Source organism: Ranitomeya variabilis, chromosome 6 (assembly GCF_051348905.1).
Source record: "Ranitomeya variabilis isolate aRanVar5 chromosome 6, aRanVar5.hap1, whole genome shotgun sequence".
Classification (NCBI taxonomy): Eukaryota; Metazoa; Chordata; class Amphibia; order Anura; family Dendrobatidae; genus Ranitomeya; species Ranitomeya variabilis.
The window spans coordinates 198588913-198604276 of NC_135237.1; the positions used below are offsets into that span (position 1 = coordinate 198588913).

General features: G+C 43.9%; 1 protein-coding gene across 1 annotated transcript in view; it reads left to right on the top strand.

Annotated features, from left to right (window-relative positions):
• Positions 1-15364, top strand: part of LOC143782192 (polycystin-1-like protein 1) — a 264298-nt gene that overhangs the window by 136396 nt on the left and 112538 nt on the right. The window contains exon 11 of the mRNA XM_077269385.1: positions 11733-11873. Coding sequence (XP_077125500.1) covers positions 11733-11873 — 141 coding nt within the window. The remainder of the gene's footprint in view (positions 1-11732; positions 11874-15364) is intronic.

Sequence of the window (15364 nt, forward strand, 5' to 3'; positions counted from 1 at the left end):
AATCGTTCATTTTTCCCGTCTTTTCCATCTGGCCCAGTCCGACATGACAACTGCTTCCAGCTACAACTCGTCTGCAGAGAATACAACAAAGACACATTTAACTTCTCATATTCCAGCCCCATCGCCATCTATTCACAACCTGCACAAACTCCTCATCCAGCTGATACCCCAATACTGAGCCGCTGCTGCCGTATGGGTCCCTATTACTGCCCATGATACCCCAATACTGAGCCGCTGCTGCCGTATGTGTCCCTATTACTGCACCTGATACCCAATACTGAGCTGCTGCTGCCGTATGTGTCCCTATTACTGCACCTGATACCCAATACTGAGCCGCTGCTGCCGTATGTGTCCCTATTACTGCTCCTGATACCCCAATACTGAGCCGCTTCTGCCGTATGTGTCCATATTACTGCCCTTGATACCCCGATACTGAGCTTCTGCTGCCGTATATAACCCTATTACTGCACCTGATACCCCAATTTTGAGCCGCTGCTGCCGTATGTGTCCCTATTACACCACCTGCTACCCCAATACTGAGCTGCTGCTGTATGTGACCCTATTACTGCCCCTGATACCCCAATACTGAGCCGCTGCTGCCGTATGTGTCCCTATTACTGCCCCAGCTGTGTGGTTCTCTGTGCCCTCTAAATTCTAAAGCACCCCTCTATAATATAGTAATACTGGGTGCAAGTGCCCTAGAAAACAGTGCCCATATTTTGCCCCCTAGAAAGTAATATTGCCCTGTGTGCCCCTTTGATAGTAACAGTAACCTGAGTTCCCCTATAACAATAAGTGCCCAGTTTACATTTAATAATGTCCAGAGTCTCACCCCCTGTACAGCTCCCCTATACACAGCATGATGCTCTCTTATACACAGTATAATGCCCTCTCACTGTATAGTACTACCCACACAGTATACTGACTCCTTAGTAGCCCCCAAACTGTTTGATGGCTCCAACAATGTATAATGACCCCCACACTGTAATCTCCATACTGTATGATGGCCCCCTAGATAGCCTCCATATACAGTAGCATAATGCACCAAATAGTCCACAATATTGTATAATGCACTCCCCATAGGCAGACTCTATAGCATAAGGCATCCCCCATAGGCAGACACTGTAACAAGGCAGCACCCCCATATAGGCATACCCTGTAGAAGGCAGTGCCCCCATAGGCAGACTCTGTAGTATAAGGCAGCACCCCCATAGGCAGACCCTGTAATAAGGCAGCCCCCTATAGGCAGACCCTGTAATAAGGCAGCAGACCCTGTAATAAGGCAACACCCACATAGGCAGACCCTGTAATAAGGCAGCACACCCATAGTCAGACTCTGTAATAAGGCAGCCCCTATAGTCAAACCCTGTAATAAGGCAGCCCCCATAGTCAGACCCTGTAATAAGGCAGCACCCCTATAGGCAGACCCTGTAATAAGGCCGCGCCCCCATAGGCAGACCCTGCAATAAGGCAGCCCCCATAGTCAGGCCCTGTAATAAGGCAGCTCCCATAGTCAGACCCCGTAATAAGGCAGCCCCCATAGTCAGACCCTGTAATAAGGCAGCACCCCTATAGGCAGACACTGTAATAAGGCAGCAGACCCTGTAATAAGGCAGCGCCCCCATAGGCAGACCCCGTAATAAGGCAGCCCCCATAGTCAGACCCTGTAATAAGGCAGCACCCCTATAGGCAGACCCTGTAATAAGGCAGCCCCATAGTCAGACCCTGTAATAAGGCGGCCCCCATAGTCAGACCCTGTAATAAGGCAGCAACCCCATAGGCAGACCCCGTAATAAGGCAGCCCCCATAGTCAGACCCTGTAATAAGGTAGCACCCCTATAGGCAGACCCTGTAATAAGGCACCCCCATAGTCAGACCCTGTAATAAGGCAGCAACCCCATAGGCGGACCCTGTAATAAGGCAGCATCCCCATAGTCAGACTCTGTAATAAGGCAGCCCCCATAGTCAGACCATGTAATAAGGCAGCATCCCTATAGTCAGACCCTGTAATGAGGCAGCACCCATATAGTCAGACCCTGTAATAAGGCAGCAACCTCATAGTCAGACCATGTAATAATGCAGCACTCCTATAGTCAGACCCTGTAATAAGGCAGCACCCCCATAGTCAGACCCTTTAATAAGGCAGCCCCCATAGTCAGACCCTGTAATAAGGCAGCAACTAGGGTTGAGCGAAACGGGTCGACCATTTTCAGAAGTCGCCGACTTTTGGCAAAGTCGGGTTTCATGAAACCCGACCCGACCCCTGTGTGGGGTCGGCCATGAGGTCGGCGATCTTCTGAATCTGGTATCGGGATTCTGATACCGAGTTCCGATATGTTTGCGATATCGGAAATCGGTATCAGAATCCACATTTAAGTGTAAAATAAAGAATTAAAATAAAAAATATTGATATGCTCACCTCTCCGACGCAGCCTGGACATCGCCGCTGGTAACCGGCATCTTCCGTTCCTAAAAATGGCGCTTGAAAGACCTTTGGAATGCTTCACGGCTTGTGATTGGTCGCGGCGGCCCACGTGACCGCTGAGCGACCAATCCCAAGCCGGTGACGTTATTCTCAGGTCCTGTTCTGGTTCTCAGGTACATGAGAATTAAGTCACGGCTTGTGATTGGTCGCTGAGCGGTCACGTGGGCCGCCGCGACCAATCACAAAGCCGTGACGTCATCGGAAGGTCCTTCACGCGTTCATTCTTAAGAAGGAAGGCTTCCAGAAAGAAGCCGAGGGTGAGTATATTCCTATTAGGTATATACTCACCCTCGTACGTGCCCTGCTTCTTTCCGGCAGCCTTCCTTCTTAAGAATGAACACGTGAAGGACCTTCCGATGACGTCACGGCTTTGTGATTGGTCGCGGCGGCCCACGTGACCGCTCAGCAACCAATCACAAGCCGTGACGTAATTCTCATGTACCTGAGAACCAGAACAGGACCTGAGAATAACGTCACCGGCTTGTGATTGGTCGCTCAGCGGTCACATGGGCCGCCGCGACCAATCACAAGCCGTGAAGCATTCGAAAGGTCTTTCAAGCGCCATTTTTAGGAACGAAAGATGCCGGTTACTACCAGGGCGCGTCAGAGTGTGAGTATATCAATTTTTTTATTTTAATTCTTTATTTTACACGTAAATATGGATCCCAGGGCCTGAAGGAGAGTTTCCTCTCCTTCAGACCCTGGGAACCATAGTATCCCATTGCACTGCATTGGGTTTCGCGTTTCGGCCGACCCCGACCCCGACTTTTTTATAGGATCGGCCGATCTCACTCGACCCGACTTTTGAGAAAGTCGGGTTTCGTGAAACCCGACCCGATCCTATAAAAATAAAAGTCGCTCAACCCTAGCAGCAACCCTATAGTCAGACCCTGTAATAAGACAGCACCCCATAGGCAGACCCTGTAATAAAGCAGCCCCCACAGTCAGACCCTGTAGTAAGGCAGCCACTATAGTCAGACCCTGTTATAAGGCAGCACCCCCATAGTCAGACCCTGTAATAAGGCAGCCCCCATAATCAGACCCTGTAATAAGGCAGCACCTCCGTAGGCAGACCCTGTAATAAGGCAGCACCCCCATAGGCTGACCCTGTAATAAGGCAGGCCCCCATAGGCAGACCCTGTAATAAGGCAGCAGCACCCATAACAAAAAAATAAATAAATAAATACTCACCTCTCTTCTTCCTGGTTCCTGCGCTGCTCCCGCTGATCTCCTGACAGCGGTCGCCGGGCAGTGACGTCCTCGCGCTCGCTGTCAGTGTCGGCGACATCAGACGCCGACACTGACAGGGGGATGATGGGAGAAGGAGCGCAGCGCTTTTTCTCCCATCAATGCGATCAGCTGTATCGGCTAAATGCCGGAACAGCTGATCTTCTGATGACGGCGGGGGGGGCCCACTGCTGGCATCGGGCCCCCCGCCTGCTCAGGGGCCCCATAGCGGCCGGCGGCAGAGCAGGGAGATCAAGTCTCCCTGCTCTGCTTCAGAATGTAACTGTATCAGCGACCTGCGCGCGCCAATACAGTTACAGTAGCGTAGCTCCGGGTGGGCCCTCTCTGAGCTTCGGGCCCGCACCCTCTGCTCCCCCTCCCCCTGGTAGCTACGCTATTGCTCTGACCCCAAAAACAGCAGGGAAAATAGACCGGTGCTTTAAAAAAAGGCATCACTAAATGCTAGTGCTGTAAAAATATTGCTTTGCCTCTAACAAGAGCTATTTGAAGATGGACACTGGAAAAAAACACTTTAACTTCTCCCTACCTAATACACAATCTTTCCCTCCCTGTACTCTGACTTTGTTGTGTGTAATTTTTTTGGTGGTATTATGGAGCTAGTGACCGACTCCTTTAAACTGTCCCTGCTTGAGTATCTCTCTCTCCTTACTCTACACTGACCTAGTATACACTGCAGGTAGCCATGAAAAGGGCTTTTGTGTTACCAAGAGGCCTAAAGACTCTCCCTAGCAGCTGAGCGATCTCTCCCTATGCTTGTAGAACGCAGGCTCCGGTTGCAGTGTGCGCAAAATGACTGGGGCAGGGCTTCAATAGACCCTATGGTGCTGGGCAGCCAGCCAGTGACAGTAAGGCTATGTGCACATGTTGCGGATTTGCCCGTGGAATTTTCTGTGCAGATTCTTCCTCTCTTGGCGGAAAACGCAGTTGAAAATCCACGCGTTTTTGATGCGGATTTTCATGCTTTTTTTTCAGGTGGATTTGTATGCATTTTTGTAAACTAAATAAAGATCTATTACTTAACAAAAAAAAGATTTGTGATGTCATTTTTGTTCAACTTCTTCTTTTACATACTCCATTTAATACCATAATATCATCACATACATATAATGTACACAAAACAAATATAAGTGAATATCTATAGATAGATAGATAGATCTATAGATAGATAGATAGATCTATAGATAGATCTATCTATAAATAGATATATCTATGGATAGATATACAGTGCCTTGTGAAAGTATTCGACCCCTGGAACTTTTCAACCTTTTCCCACATATCATGTTTCAAACATAAAGATACCAAATGTAAATTTTTGGTGAAGAATCAACAACAAGTGGAACACAATTGTGAAGTTGAACGAAATTTATTCGTTACCGTATATACTCGAGTATAAACCGACCCGAGTATAAGCCTACCCCCCTAATTTTGCCACAAAAAACTGGGAAAACTTAATGACTCGAGTATAAGCCTAGGGTGGGAAATGCAGCAGCTACTGGTAAATTTCAAAAATAAAAATAGATACCAATAAAAGTAAAATTAATTGAGTAGGTTAAGTGTTTTTGAATATCCATATTGAATCAGGAGCCCCATATAATGCTCCATACAGTTAATGATGGGCCCCATAAGATGCTCCATATTAAAATACGCCCTGTATAATGCTCCATATACAAATGTGCCACACATGTAATGCTCCATGCAGTTCATTATGGCCCCATAAGATGCTCCATATACAAATGTTTTTCAAAAATAAATATATATCAGGGGTTCCAAATAAATATCATACAAACTTCCCTATACAGATAATACTTCATTGATAAAAGGACCAAAAATCAGTCCACACCAAAAAATGTGACCAAAATAGCCAAACAAAAAGTGTTCAAAAACAATTAAAAACTGATGGGAAAACTATGAGTCCCTAGGTGTGTCACCTAAACTCACACCTACCTGGCTGCGGAGGTTGGCACCCTAGGGGGGAAGCGTATTGGTGCCCCCGCTCAACGATGACTATCCTTAAAGGCCCTGATATACCCTGCAACCACTAGGGAGACCCTCTACACAGATCCTCTAGGGACCCCTACCAATTAACATAGAACACCTATGCTAAGGAGACTCAAAGCACACAACCTTAAAAACAATGAAACAGACACATAAGGCAACCAGTGGTATAATGGTGAATAATCACTATCATGGATAGGTCTTTTGTAGACCAAACTATTGGTATTGATGGGGGTTAGGACCACCACCCCAAAATCTCATACGATATAGACACTATAACACTATTGATTAAAATATTGACATATAAGGATGCAGCCAAATCAGATAAGCCAATGTCAGACCTGCTGAATAGCACATCAGATAAATAGGGTGTCAATACTCATTATATTCTTATCCATTTTCACCGACCACTTGCCAGACCACGGCGCATGTCCTAAAGCCTGCAGCATTACATCCGGATAGATTGTCTGGAACGCAAGCTTTTCCCATGTCCACTGCATTCAGAACAGACCAGGAATGGAACATATCACCATATCGCTAAGTAAATGCATAAGTAAATGTTCAATTAGCGCTAGATGTAAAATCCCATTCCTGATCGGCATTGTGCCTATCAATTCTCATACCAAATAAAATCTCTCAAATGTTCTAGGAGTTCGGCAAGCAGGACGAGCCTCATTATTAGACATGAGGTGGTAAGTAACAGGAGGAATATGATAAATCAAATCTTTCATAACAATCTATGTCACCCCCCATGTGAAGGGAGATTATACAAACAATGAGAAAAGCCATTCCCCCCGCACAAACAGGTCATATAATGCAATCATTTATGGCTACAGAAAACAGGCGAAGGATAATTGTTCATTAATTCCTTCGGTTCCAGGGATTCCATCCTATAGATCCACTCACATTCCCTTTTCAGGACAGCTTTATTCACATCTCCTCCCCTAGGGTTCACATACACTACCTCAATGACGATGAATTTGATCTCCATTAAATTCCCATTATGGAACATCTGCATATGTTTAGCCAGAAGAAAAAAGAAAAATTCTGATAGGCATGTTAGATGGTGGGGACAACCATGATAATATATTATAAGTGTGTGTATATATACACACACACCTGTCCAACATCATCCACCCCAGCACCACCTATGCATGGACATATGGACAACTGCAATCTATACTAACCAAATCAAAAGAGGACAGGCAGTCATAAAGTCCGAAAATTACATGCTTTATTATATCAAAACCATAAAATACACAGACAAGCAATGCATGACTGGGCTAACAAGATGACAATAGGGGGTCACCTACAACATGCAAAAAGAAGCCCAAAGGCAGGGTGTCACCTGACAAGTAGTACTATTACTGGCATATGGGGAACGGCTCAGAGTACACACCGCTATAGTGTAATGATATCCCTTGTAGCTGGGAGATGCTGAATCCGCAGCGCTGAGTACTCAGTATAAGCATTAAATACCAAGGTTAAAAGTAAGCCAGATATATTACCCAAATGCCGATGGTCTGTAGCGCAGGGACACCCATACACCCCGACGCGCGTTTCGGTAGTGTTCCTTCCTCAGGGGCGCATAAAAGATTTATCTGGCTTACTTTTAACCTTGGTATTTAATGCTTATACTGAGTACTCAGCGCTGCGGATTCAGCATCTCCCAGCTACAAGGGATATCATTACACTATAGCGGTGTGTACTCTGAGCCGTTCCCCATATGCCAGTAATAGTACTACTTGTCAGGTGACACCCTGCCTTTGGGCTTCTTTTTGCATGTTGTAGGTGACCCCCTATTGTCATCTTGTTAGCCCAGTCATGCATTGCTTGTCTGTGTATTTTATGGTTTTGATATAATAAAGCATGTAATTTTCGGACTTTATGACTGCCTGTCCTCTTTTGATTTGGTTAATATGTTTAGCCAGTGGAATGTCCCAGTTATTTCTAATATCTCCAATATGCTCCCCTCCTCTCCTCCTAAATTCTCTCTTCGTTTTACCTATATAGTCCCTAGGATAAGAACAGGTGGCCAAATAGACCACCCCTGTGGTCTTACAGTTAGAGAAATCACGTTGGTAAAAGATATTCCCCGTAGAGGAGCTCCAGAACTACTTGCAAGGTTTCATCCACTTGCACATGCTACAGTCTCCACATCTATAGAAGCCACATGATCTCCTGTCCAGCCATCTGCCACTAGCCACTGGTCTTCTATACTGGCTATGCACCAGCATGTCCATAATCGATCTTCCTTTCCTAAATGTGATATTTGGTCGTTCTCCCACAACGTCTTTGAGGTCTGAATCAAACTGCAAAACATCCCAATGCCTAGCAAAGATTTGTCTAACTTCCTGATGTCTCGAATCAAAAGTACCAATAATTCTCATAATCTCAGGGGGGCTATTTACTTTGTCTATCCGCTTTTTTCGCGAAATCCAATGCTATATCCAGGACATGTCCCGGATAGCCCTTTTCTTTAAATCTATAATACTTATCCCCTGATTGCCCCTTAAAGGTGTCATTCCTAGAGCAGTTCCTTCTCAATCTAAGAAACTGTACCTTAGGTATTCCTCTTTTTAGGGGAACAGGGTGATGACTATGCCAGTGTAGAAGACTATTAGTACTTGTCGGCTTACGATATATACTCGTGGATAGACCTCCATGCATTTCTTTTCTGATTTTAACATCGAGGAATGGCAATTCTTCCCCATGAATCTCTGATGTAAACCTAAGGCCCACATCATTTTGATTTAAATCCTTTACAAATTCATTGAATAGACCTTTTCTCCCTGTCCATACCACGAAGACATCATCAATAAACCTATACCAAATAGATATATGGTCTTGCCACCATTTGATGTCACTTCCAAAAACAATAATCTCCTCCCACCAGCCCAGGAACAGATTAGCATATGATGGGGCACAGGGACTCCCCATCACAGTGCCCCTTAGCTGGTGGTAGTGTTTGAGATAAAAGTTTAGAGGAACGGCCGGGTCTTGGTAGATTTGCAGTGTCTCAAAACATATTCCAATATGGTAGGTGCCACAAAAGAAACGAAGTGAGAGGAGAATACAATTAAAATCAATATATTTATTTATGAAAAATGTAAAAAGATTTTTTTTGAACAATAATAAAGACAAAGAAATGGGGGAACGGAAACCTCCAAATATCAGGGGAAACCTATGAGGCACGAATACCAAACATACTCCTTCCATTTCAATATGATCGCTTGCACAGTGCTCCTTGGGATGTTTAAAGTTTTGGAAATCATTTTGTATCCAAATCCGGCTTTAAACTTCTCCACAACAGTATCACGGACCTGCCTGTTGTGTTCCTTGGTCTTCATGATGCTCTCTGTGCTTCAAACAGAACCCTGAGACTATCACAGAGCAGGTGCATTTATACAGAGACTTGATTGCACACAGGTGGATTATATTTATCATCATTAGTCATTTAGGACAACATTGGATCATTCAGAGATCCACAATGAACTTCTGGAGTGAGTTTGCTGCACTGAAAGTAAAGGGGCCAAATAATATTGCATGCCCCAGTTTTCAGTTTTTGAATTTCCACAAAAATTTAAAATAACCAATAAATTTCGGTCAACTTCACAAATGTGTTCCACTTGTTGATTCTTCACCAAAAATTTAGATTTGGTATCTTCATGTTTGAAGCATGATATGTGGGAAAAGGTTGAAATGTTCCAGGGGGCCGAATACTTTTGCAAGGCTCTGTATCTATATATCTATCCATAGCTATATCTAATAATAATAATAATAATAATCTTTATTTATATAGCGCCAACATATTCCGCAGCGCTTTACAGTTTAACAGTTTCAAACACAACAGTCATAGGTAACAATGTTAACAATATAATAATAAAGCACAATAAGATGACCCTGCTCGTGAGAGCTTACAATCTACAATGAGGTGCGGGAGATACAAAGTACAGGTGTGTATTTACAATGGTGTATTTACAATGATGGTCCAGCCATCTTCAGGGGGTGGGGGGGTAGATGGAGATAGTGAATGGGCTACACACACAAACATAAAATGACTGATTAGGGAACGTGATAGGCCGCTCTGAACAAATGAGTTTTGAGTGAGCGCCTAAAGCTATGCAAGTTGTGGATGGTCCTAATATCTTGGGGTAGAGCATTCCAGAGGATTGGCGCAGCACGGGAGAAGTCTTGGAGTCGGGAGTGGGAGGTACGGATTAGTGCAGAGGTTAGTCGAAAGTCGTTTGCAGAGCGCAGAGGTCGGCTAGGCCGATAGACAGAAATGAGGGAGGAGATGTAAGGGGGTGCCGCACTGTGGAGAGCTTTGTGGGTGAGAAAAAGTACTTTGAATTGTATCCTGTAATGAATGGGCAGCCAGTGTAATGACTGGCGAAGAGCGGACACGTCCGAGTAACGATTAGCCAGATGGACGACCCTGGCTGCTGCATTAAGGATAGACTGGAGAGGGGAAAGTCGCGTGAGGGGGAGGCCAATTAGAAGAGAGTTGCAGTAGTCCAGGCGGGAGTGGATTAGGGCGACAGTGAGAGTTTTTGTTGTCTCCATGGTGAGAAAAGGGCGGATTCTAGAGATGTTCTTTAGGTGTAAGCGGCATGAGCGGGCAACAGATTGTATGTGGGAGGTGAAGGAGAGATCGGCGTCAAACATGACACCCAGACAGCGTGCCTGCTGCCTAGGTGTTATTATGGTGCCACCCACGGAGAGGGAAATGTCAGATTTAGGGAGGTTAGTAGAAGGCGGGAGCAGAAGAAGTTCAGTTTTGGAGAGGTTGAGCTTCAGATAGAGAGCGGACATGATGTTAGAGACTGCAGACAGAGTATATCTATAGATAGATAGATATATCTGTGGCTTGAGAGAGGATTTTATATCCGAAACATCGCCACGCCATTGGGCATTGAAGTTCACTTTTATTGATATTTTTGTGCTGTTTCCCTTTTTTTGCTGTTTTTATCTATCCATAGATATATCTATAGATAGATATATCTATCGATATATATATATATATGTGTATCTATCTATCTATCTATCTATCTATCTAGCAATCTATCTAAAGATATATCTATAGTTAGATATATAATACCAAGGCCAATGTTTAGTAATTAACATACTGTACTAAAATGATACATAAAGAGTTAAATAAAGACACACACACAAAATCTGCATTAAACCCAATATCTGTTTAATTTTTTTTAAAAAAGGGAAAAAAATGGCGTGGGCTCCCGTGCAATTTTCAAAACCAGAAAGGGAAAGCCGGCGACTGGGGGCTAAGGCCCCATCTTGTCCGGCATCGCTGCCCGGTTTGCCGTCTGCCTATTTGTCCTTTGCCGATGTTTTTGACAAGAAAAAGGCCCTATCGACTTGATTCCTGTTATTTTAAGAAATTTCTCTATCCACATTTGTTTGCAGGGCAGTTGTTCTGCTCTTACACCAATTTTACAGCCCCATAGCCCTCACTACAACCATTTTACAGCCTATTTACAGCACACCAAAGTTCAAATCCCCATTGGCTTCTATGGAGTTTGGGTTCTGGTTCCCGAACCAAACTTTGGATTAAAGTTTTGCCGAATCCAACTAAGTCAAAAGTGGCCAGTTTATACTACTATTTTATTCCTGCTGCTCCTCCTGAGTATTCATTCTTTTTGTTTAAATTCTCCATACTTTCCAGAGTCATGATTATTTTTCTTTTTTACAGTCTTTAAAGTGTGACTAACAGGATTCTCTGAAGTCGTGTCTTTACGCTACTTTGCATTGTTATCCTGTTAGCACCGCCCCCTTGGTAAATACCTTATAAGATATTACTAATTGTTAAATAAAAAAAAACACATCTCAAGAACTGTACAGTGGATTATAAAAAACAGACAAAAAACAAAGTACTCGGGAGCAGTGTGGAATAAAATAAGAGTAATAACTAGCCACTTCTGACCTAATGATGGGTCTTTTGAATTGCCAGTTATGTAATATTTTCCTATTTTCTGTTCTACAGGCTTCTGTAATTGTGCTCAGTCTGTGTTACTACTGCTGCCAAATCTACCACTTCATGCTCACTGTAGATATAACAGATCATCTTCAAAGAGGATTTTTTAAAGAATTTGTAAATTTTTGCCTCATTGCAGCTGTCGAAAAGGTACCTTTTATTATTTCAACACTGTTCATAGGATTGCCGTGTAAAATCTGATCGAATGCACCCAAAAGCTATGTTTCATGTGCAAAAGCGCAGCTTTTTTATCCGCTGTGTTTTGTCTGCAGGCGTCTTCAACAAAAATATACAAAAAATATCTGCTGTTATTGCATTTTTGTTGCATTTTCTTTATTTTTTTCACCGCGTTTTCACCTTTTTTTTGTTTTTGGTGCAGATTTGAAGCAGCATTTTTTTGTCAATTATAACTACCGTATTTTCCGGCGTACAAGACGACTTTTTAACCCCTGAAAATCTTCTTAAAAGTCGGGGGTCGTCTTGTACGCCGGGAATCGCCTTGTACGCCGGGTGTATATGGTGGGTGGGGGGGGGGGGAGTGGTCCTGATGACGACAAGGGGGCGTCTCACAGGAAAGTGAGTATCCCCCATTACCTTATCGTAGCGCTGCAGTGTGGGGTCTCTGTGCTTGGGAGCGGCGGCTGCTGTGTGTGGTGCGGCGGCTCCTCTTCTGCAGTGTGGGGCCTCTGGTGCTGTGGGGCGGTGGCGTATCTTCATGCAGTCGGGGCTCCTCCGGCATCTCAAAGCCTGCAAGCCCCGGCAACTTCATCGGTGTAATGCGGTGGCCTCTGGGAAAATGGCCGCTGCTTAGATTCAGATCTCGTGTCCCGAGATTTCGGGACGAGATCTGAATCTGAGCATGCGCAGCCCCCAGCGGCCGGGCCACCGCATCGCACCTATTGAGCTGCCTCCGGGAAAATGGCCGCTGCTCAGATTCAGATCTCGTCTCCCGAGATCTCGGGACGAGATCTGAATCTGAGCAGCGGCCATTTTCCCGGAGGCCACCGCATTGTACCGATGGAGCTGCCAGCGGGGCTTCCGAGCTTTGCGATGCCGGAGGAGCCCCGACTGCATGAAGATAAGCCGCCGCCGCCACCCCACAGTACAGAGGCCCCACACTGCAGAAGAGGAGCCGCCGCACCACAGCACAGCAGCCGCCGCTCCCAGCACAGAGACCCCACGCTGCAGCGCTATGATAAGGTAATGGGGGATACTCACTTTCCTGTGAGACGCCCCCTCGTCGTCATCAGGATCACTCCCCCCCCCCCCCCCCAAAAGGCACATATTCACCGGCCCTATAAGACGACATAGGGTGTATAAGAAGACCCCCGACTTTTAAGAAGATTTTATTTTTTAACTGGTAAAGTTGGGGGGTCGTCTTATACGCCCAGTCGTCTTATACGCCGGAAAATACGGTAGCTGAAATGCCAGTATTTTGTAGTTAAAACACAACTGTGTTTTTAAATCCGCTTTTTTTTCAAGCTCCCTATAGAAACATTGAGGAAGAAAACACCAATAAGTTTCCCAGCATCTTTTTACGTTGAGCATGAATTTTCATTATATTACATCCACTTTGCTTGAACTGTTAGGCTGTGTGCACACGTAGCAGATTTTTTGCGTTTTGCGTCAAATTTTGTTTGAATGCAGATTGCACATTTTCTGTTAGTACAATAAACCTCATTTCAAGGAAGAAACATTACTGTGTCCAACAATTTTTAGATATATGAAACTGAAATAGCTGTTGCAAACCAAACAATTTTTATAAAACATTAAGCTTAAGATTAATAGAGGTGCCCAAACTTTTTCATATAACTGTATCGTGCTTTCATTGAATTTTGGAATACAAGAGGAGGAAGACCAGAGAGGACTCAGACTTAGAGGTTGGACTTCAGAAAGGCAGATTTTAATGGACTCAGAAAGAGGGTGAGAAAGGTGTAATGACCGGATGTTCTAAAATACAAAAATGTCCAAGAAGGTTGGGAGATTTTGCTAAATGAAATTCTCACTGCCCATTTGGTAACAATCCTGAAAAGAAGGAAGAATTGGAAGCATTTATAGAGTCTACCAGGATGGATGAACACACAGAACTTAAACCCGAAATTTTTAATTCCTGTGCTCTCTAAGAAAGCAAATGTAACATCAACTGATCTTCACGGTACCATCGAAGGAATAAAAGAATCCACACGATCTATAAACAGAGAGATGGAGAGGGAATACTTAGCTAATTTAAATGATTTTTTTTAAATCAGATGTTTTTATTCATCACAAAATAATTTTCTATTTTCAAAACATGAACACATTTAAATGAATTTAAATTTCATGGTCCAGATGAATTACATCCTAGGGCAGGGGTGGGGATCCTTAGGCCCCCGGGTCATTTATGGTATGCGATTACCTTTTCACCGGCCCCCGGGAAGATTTTGCTGGACCACAATGCTTGGGCCAGCAGCTGTGTTTTGATGGCCACCAGCCTTTTAATTTCTTCTAGCACTGTGAGCACACACACACAGCCTTCACTACTGGACACTGAGGAACGTACAATTACATTCTGACACCAGTGTCAGCATCAGGACGTACTTTATGGATGCAGTTAGCATGCAATTTGTACGCCCCCGAATGATGGTATAAATATACATATGATCCTTGGCAGAAAGAAGGTTCCCCACCCCTGTCCTAGAATACTGAAAGAGATAGCAGAGTAAATTTCAGAACCACTAGCCAGAATCTTTGTAAAATCCTGGAAATCAGAAGAAGTCCCAGAAGATTGGAGAAGGGCAAATGTTTTCCTTATCGTCATAAAAGAAAAGAAGATGGAGCCAGGAAATTACAGTGAGCCTTACTTCTACACCAGGAAAGATCTTTGAACAAATTATTAAACAGCATGTATTTAAGTACTTTGATAAGAATACTCTAATTAACCAAAGCCAGCGTGGGTTTCTAGTAACAAGTGAAATGTGGTAGATATAGTACATCTCGATTTCACCAAAGCATTTGATAAAGTATCTCATACTATCCTTATTGAAAAAATGATCAAGTATGGGTTTGATAAGGCTGTGGTTAAGTGGATTCATAAGTGGCTCAGTGATCGTACTCAAAGAGTGGTAATAAATGGTTGCCCATCCAATTGAAAGAGTGTTTCAAGTGTGGTAACACAAGTCTCTGTCCAGGCCCCAGTGTTGTTAAACATTTTTATAAATGATCTAGATAAGGGAACTGAAGATGTCTGAACTAATCACATTTTCAGACAATGCAAAACTTGGAGGAATAGCTTACATTAGAGAAGACAGAAAGGATTCAGAAGGATCTAGATAAGCTTTAACAATGGACGACTAATAGTATTGGTATTTACAGGGACAAATGCAAGATTCTACATCTGGGCAAGAAAAACATATTACATGTTTAAAATTGGAGGAATAGAACTAAGCAACAGCACATGTGAAAAAGACTTGGGTATACTAATAGATCACAGACTGCACATAGTGAACAGTGTCATGCAGCAGTAAAAAAGCAAGCACAGTTCTGGGATATATTAGCAGAAGCACAGAATTTAGATCACATGAAGTAATTATCCTCCTCTACTCATCCTCATACTGTGTCCAGTTCTGGGCACCACATTTGAAAAAAATAACACATTTTAAAAA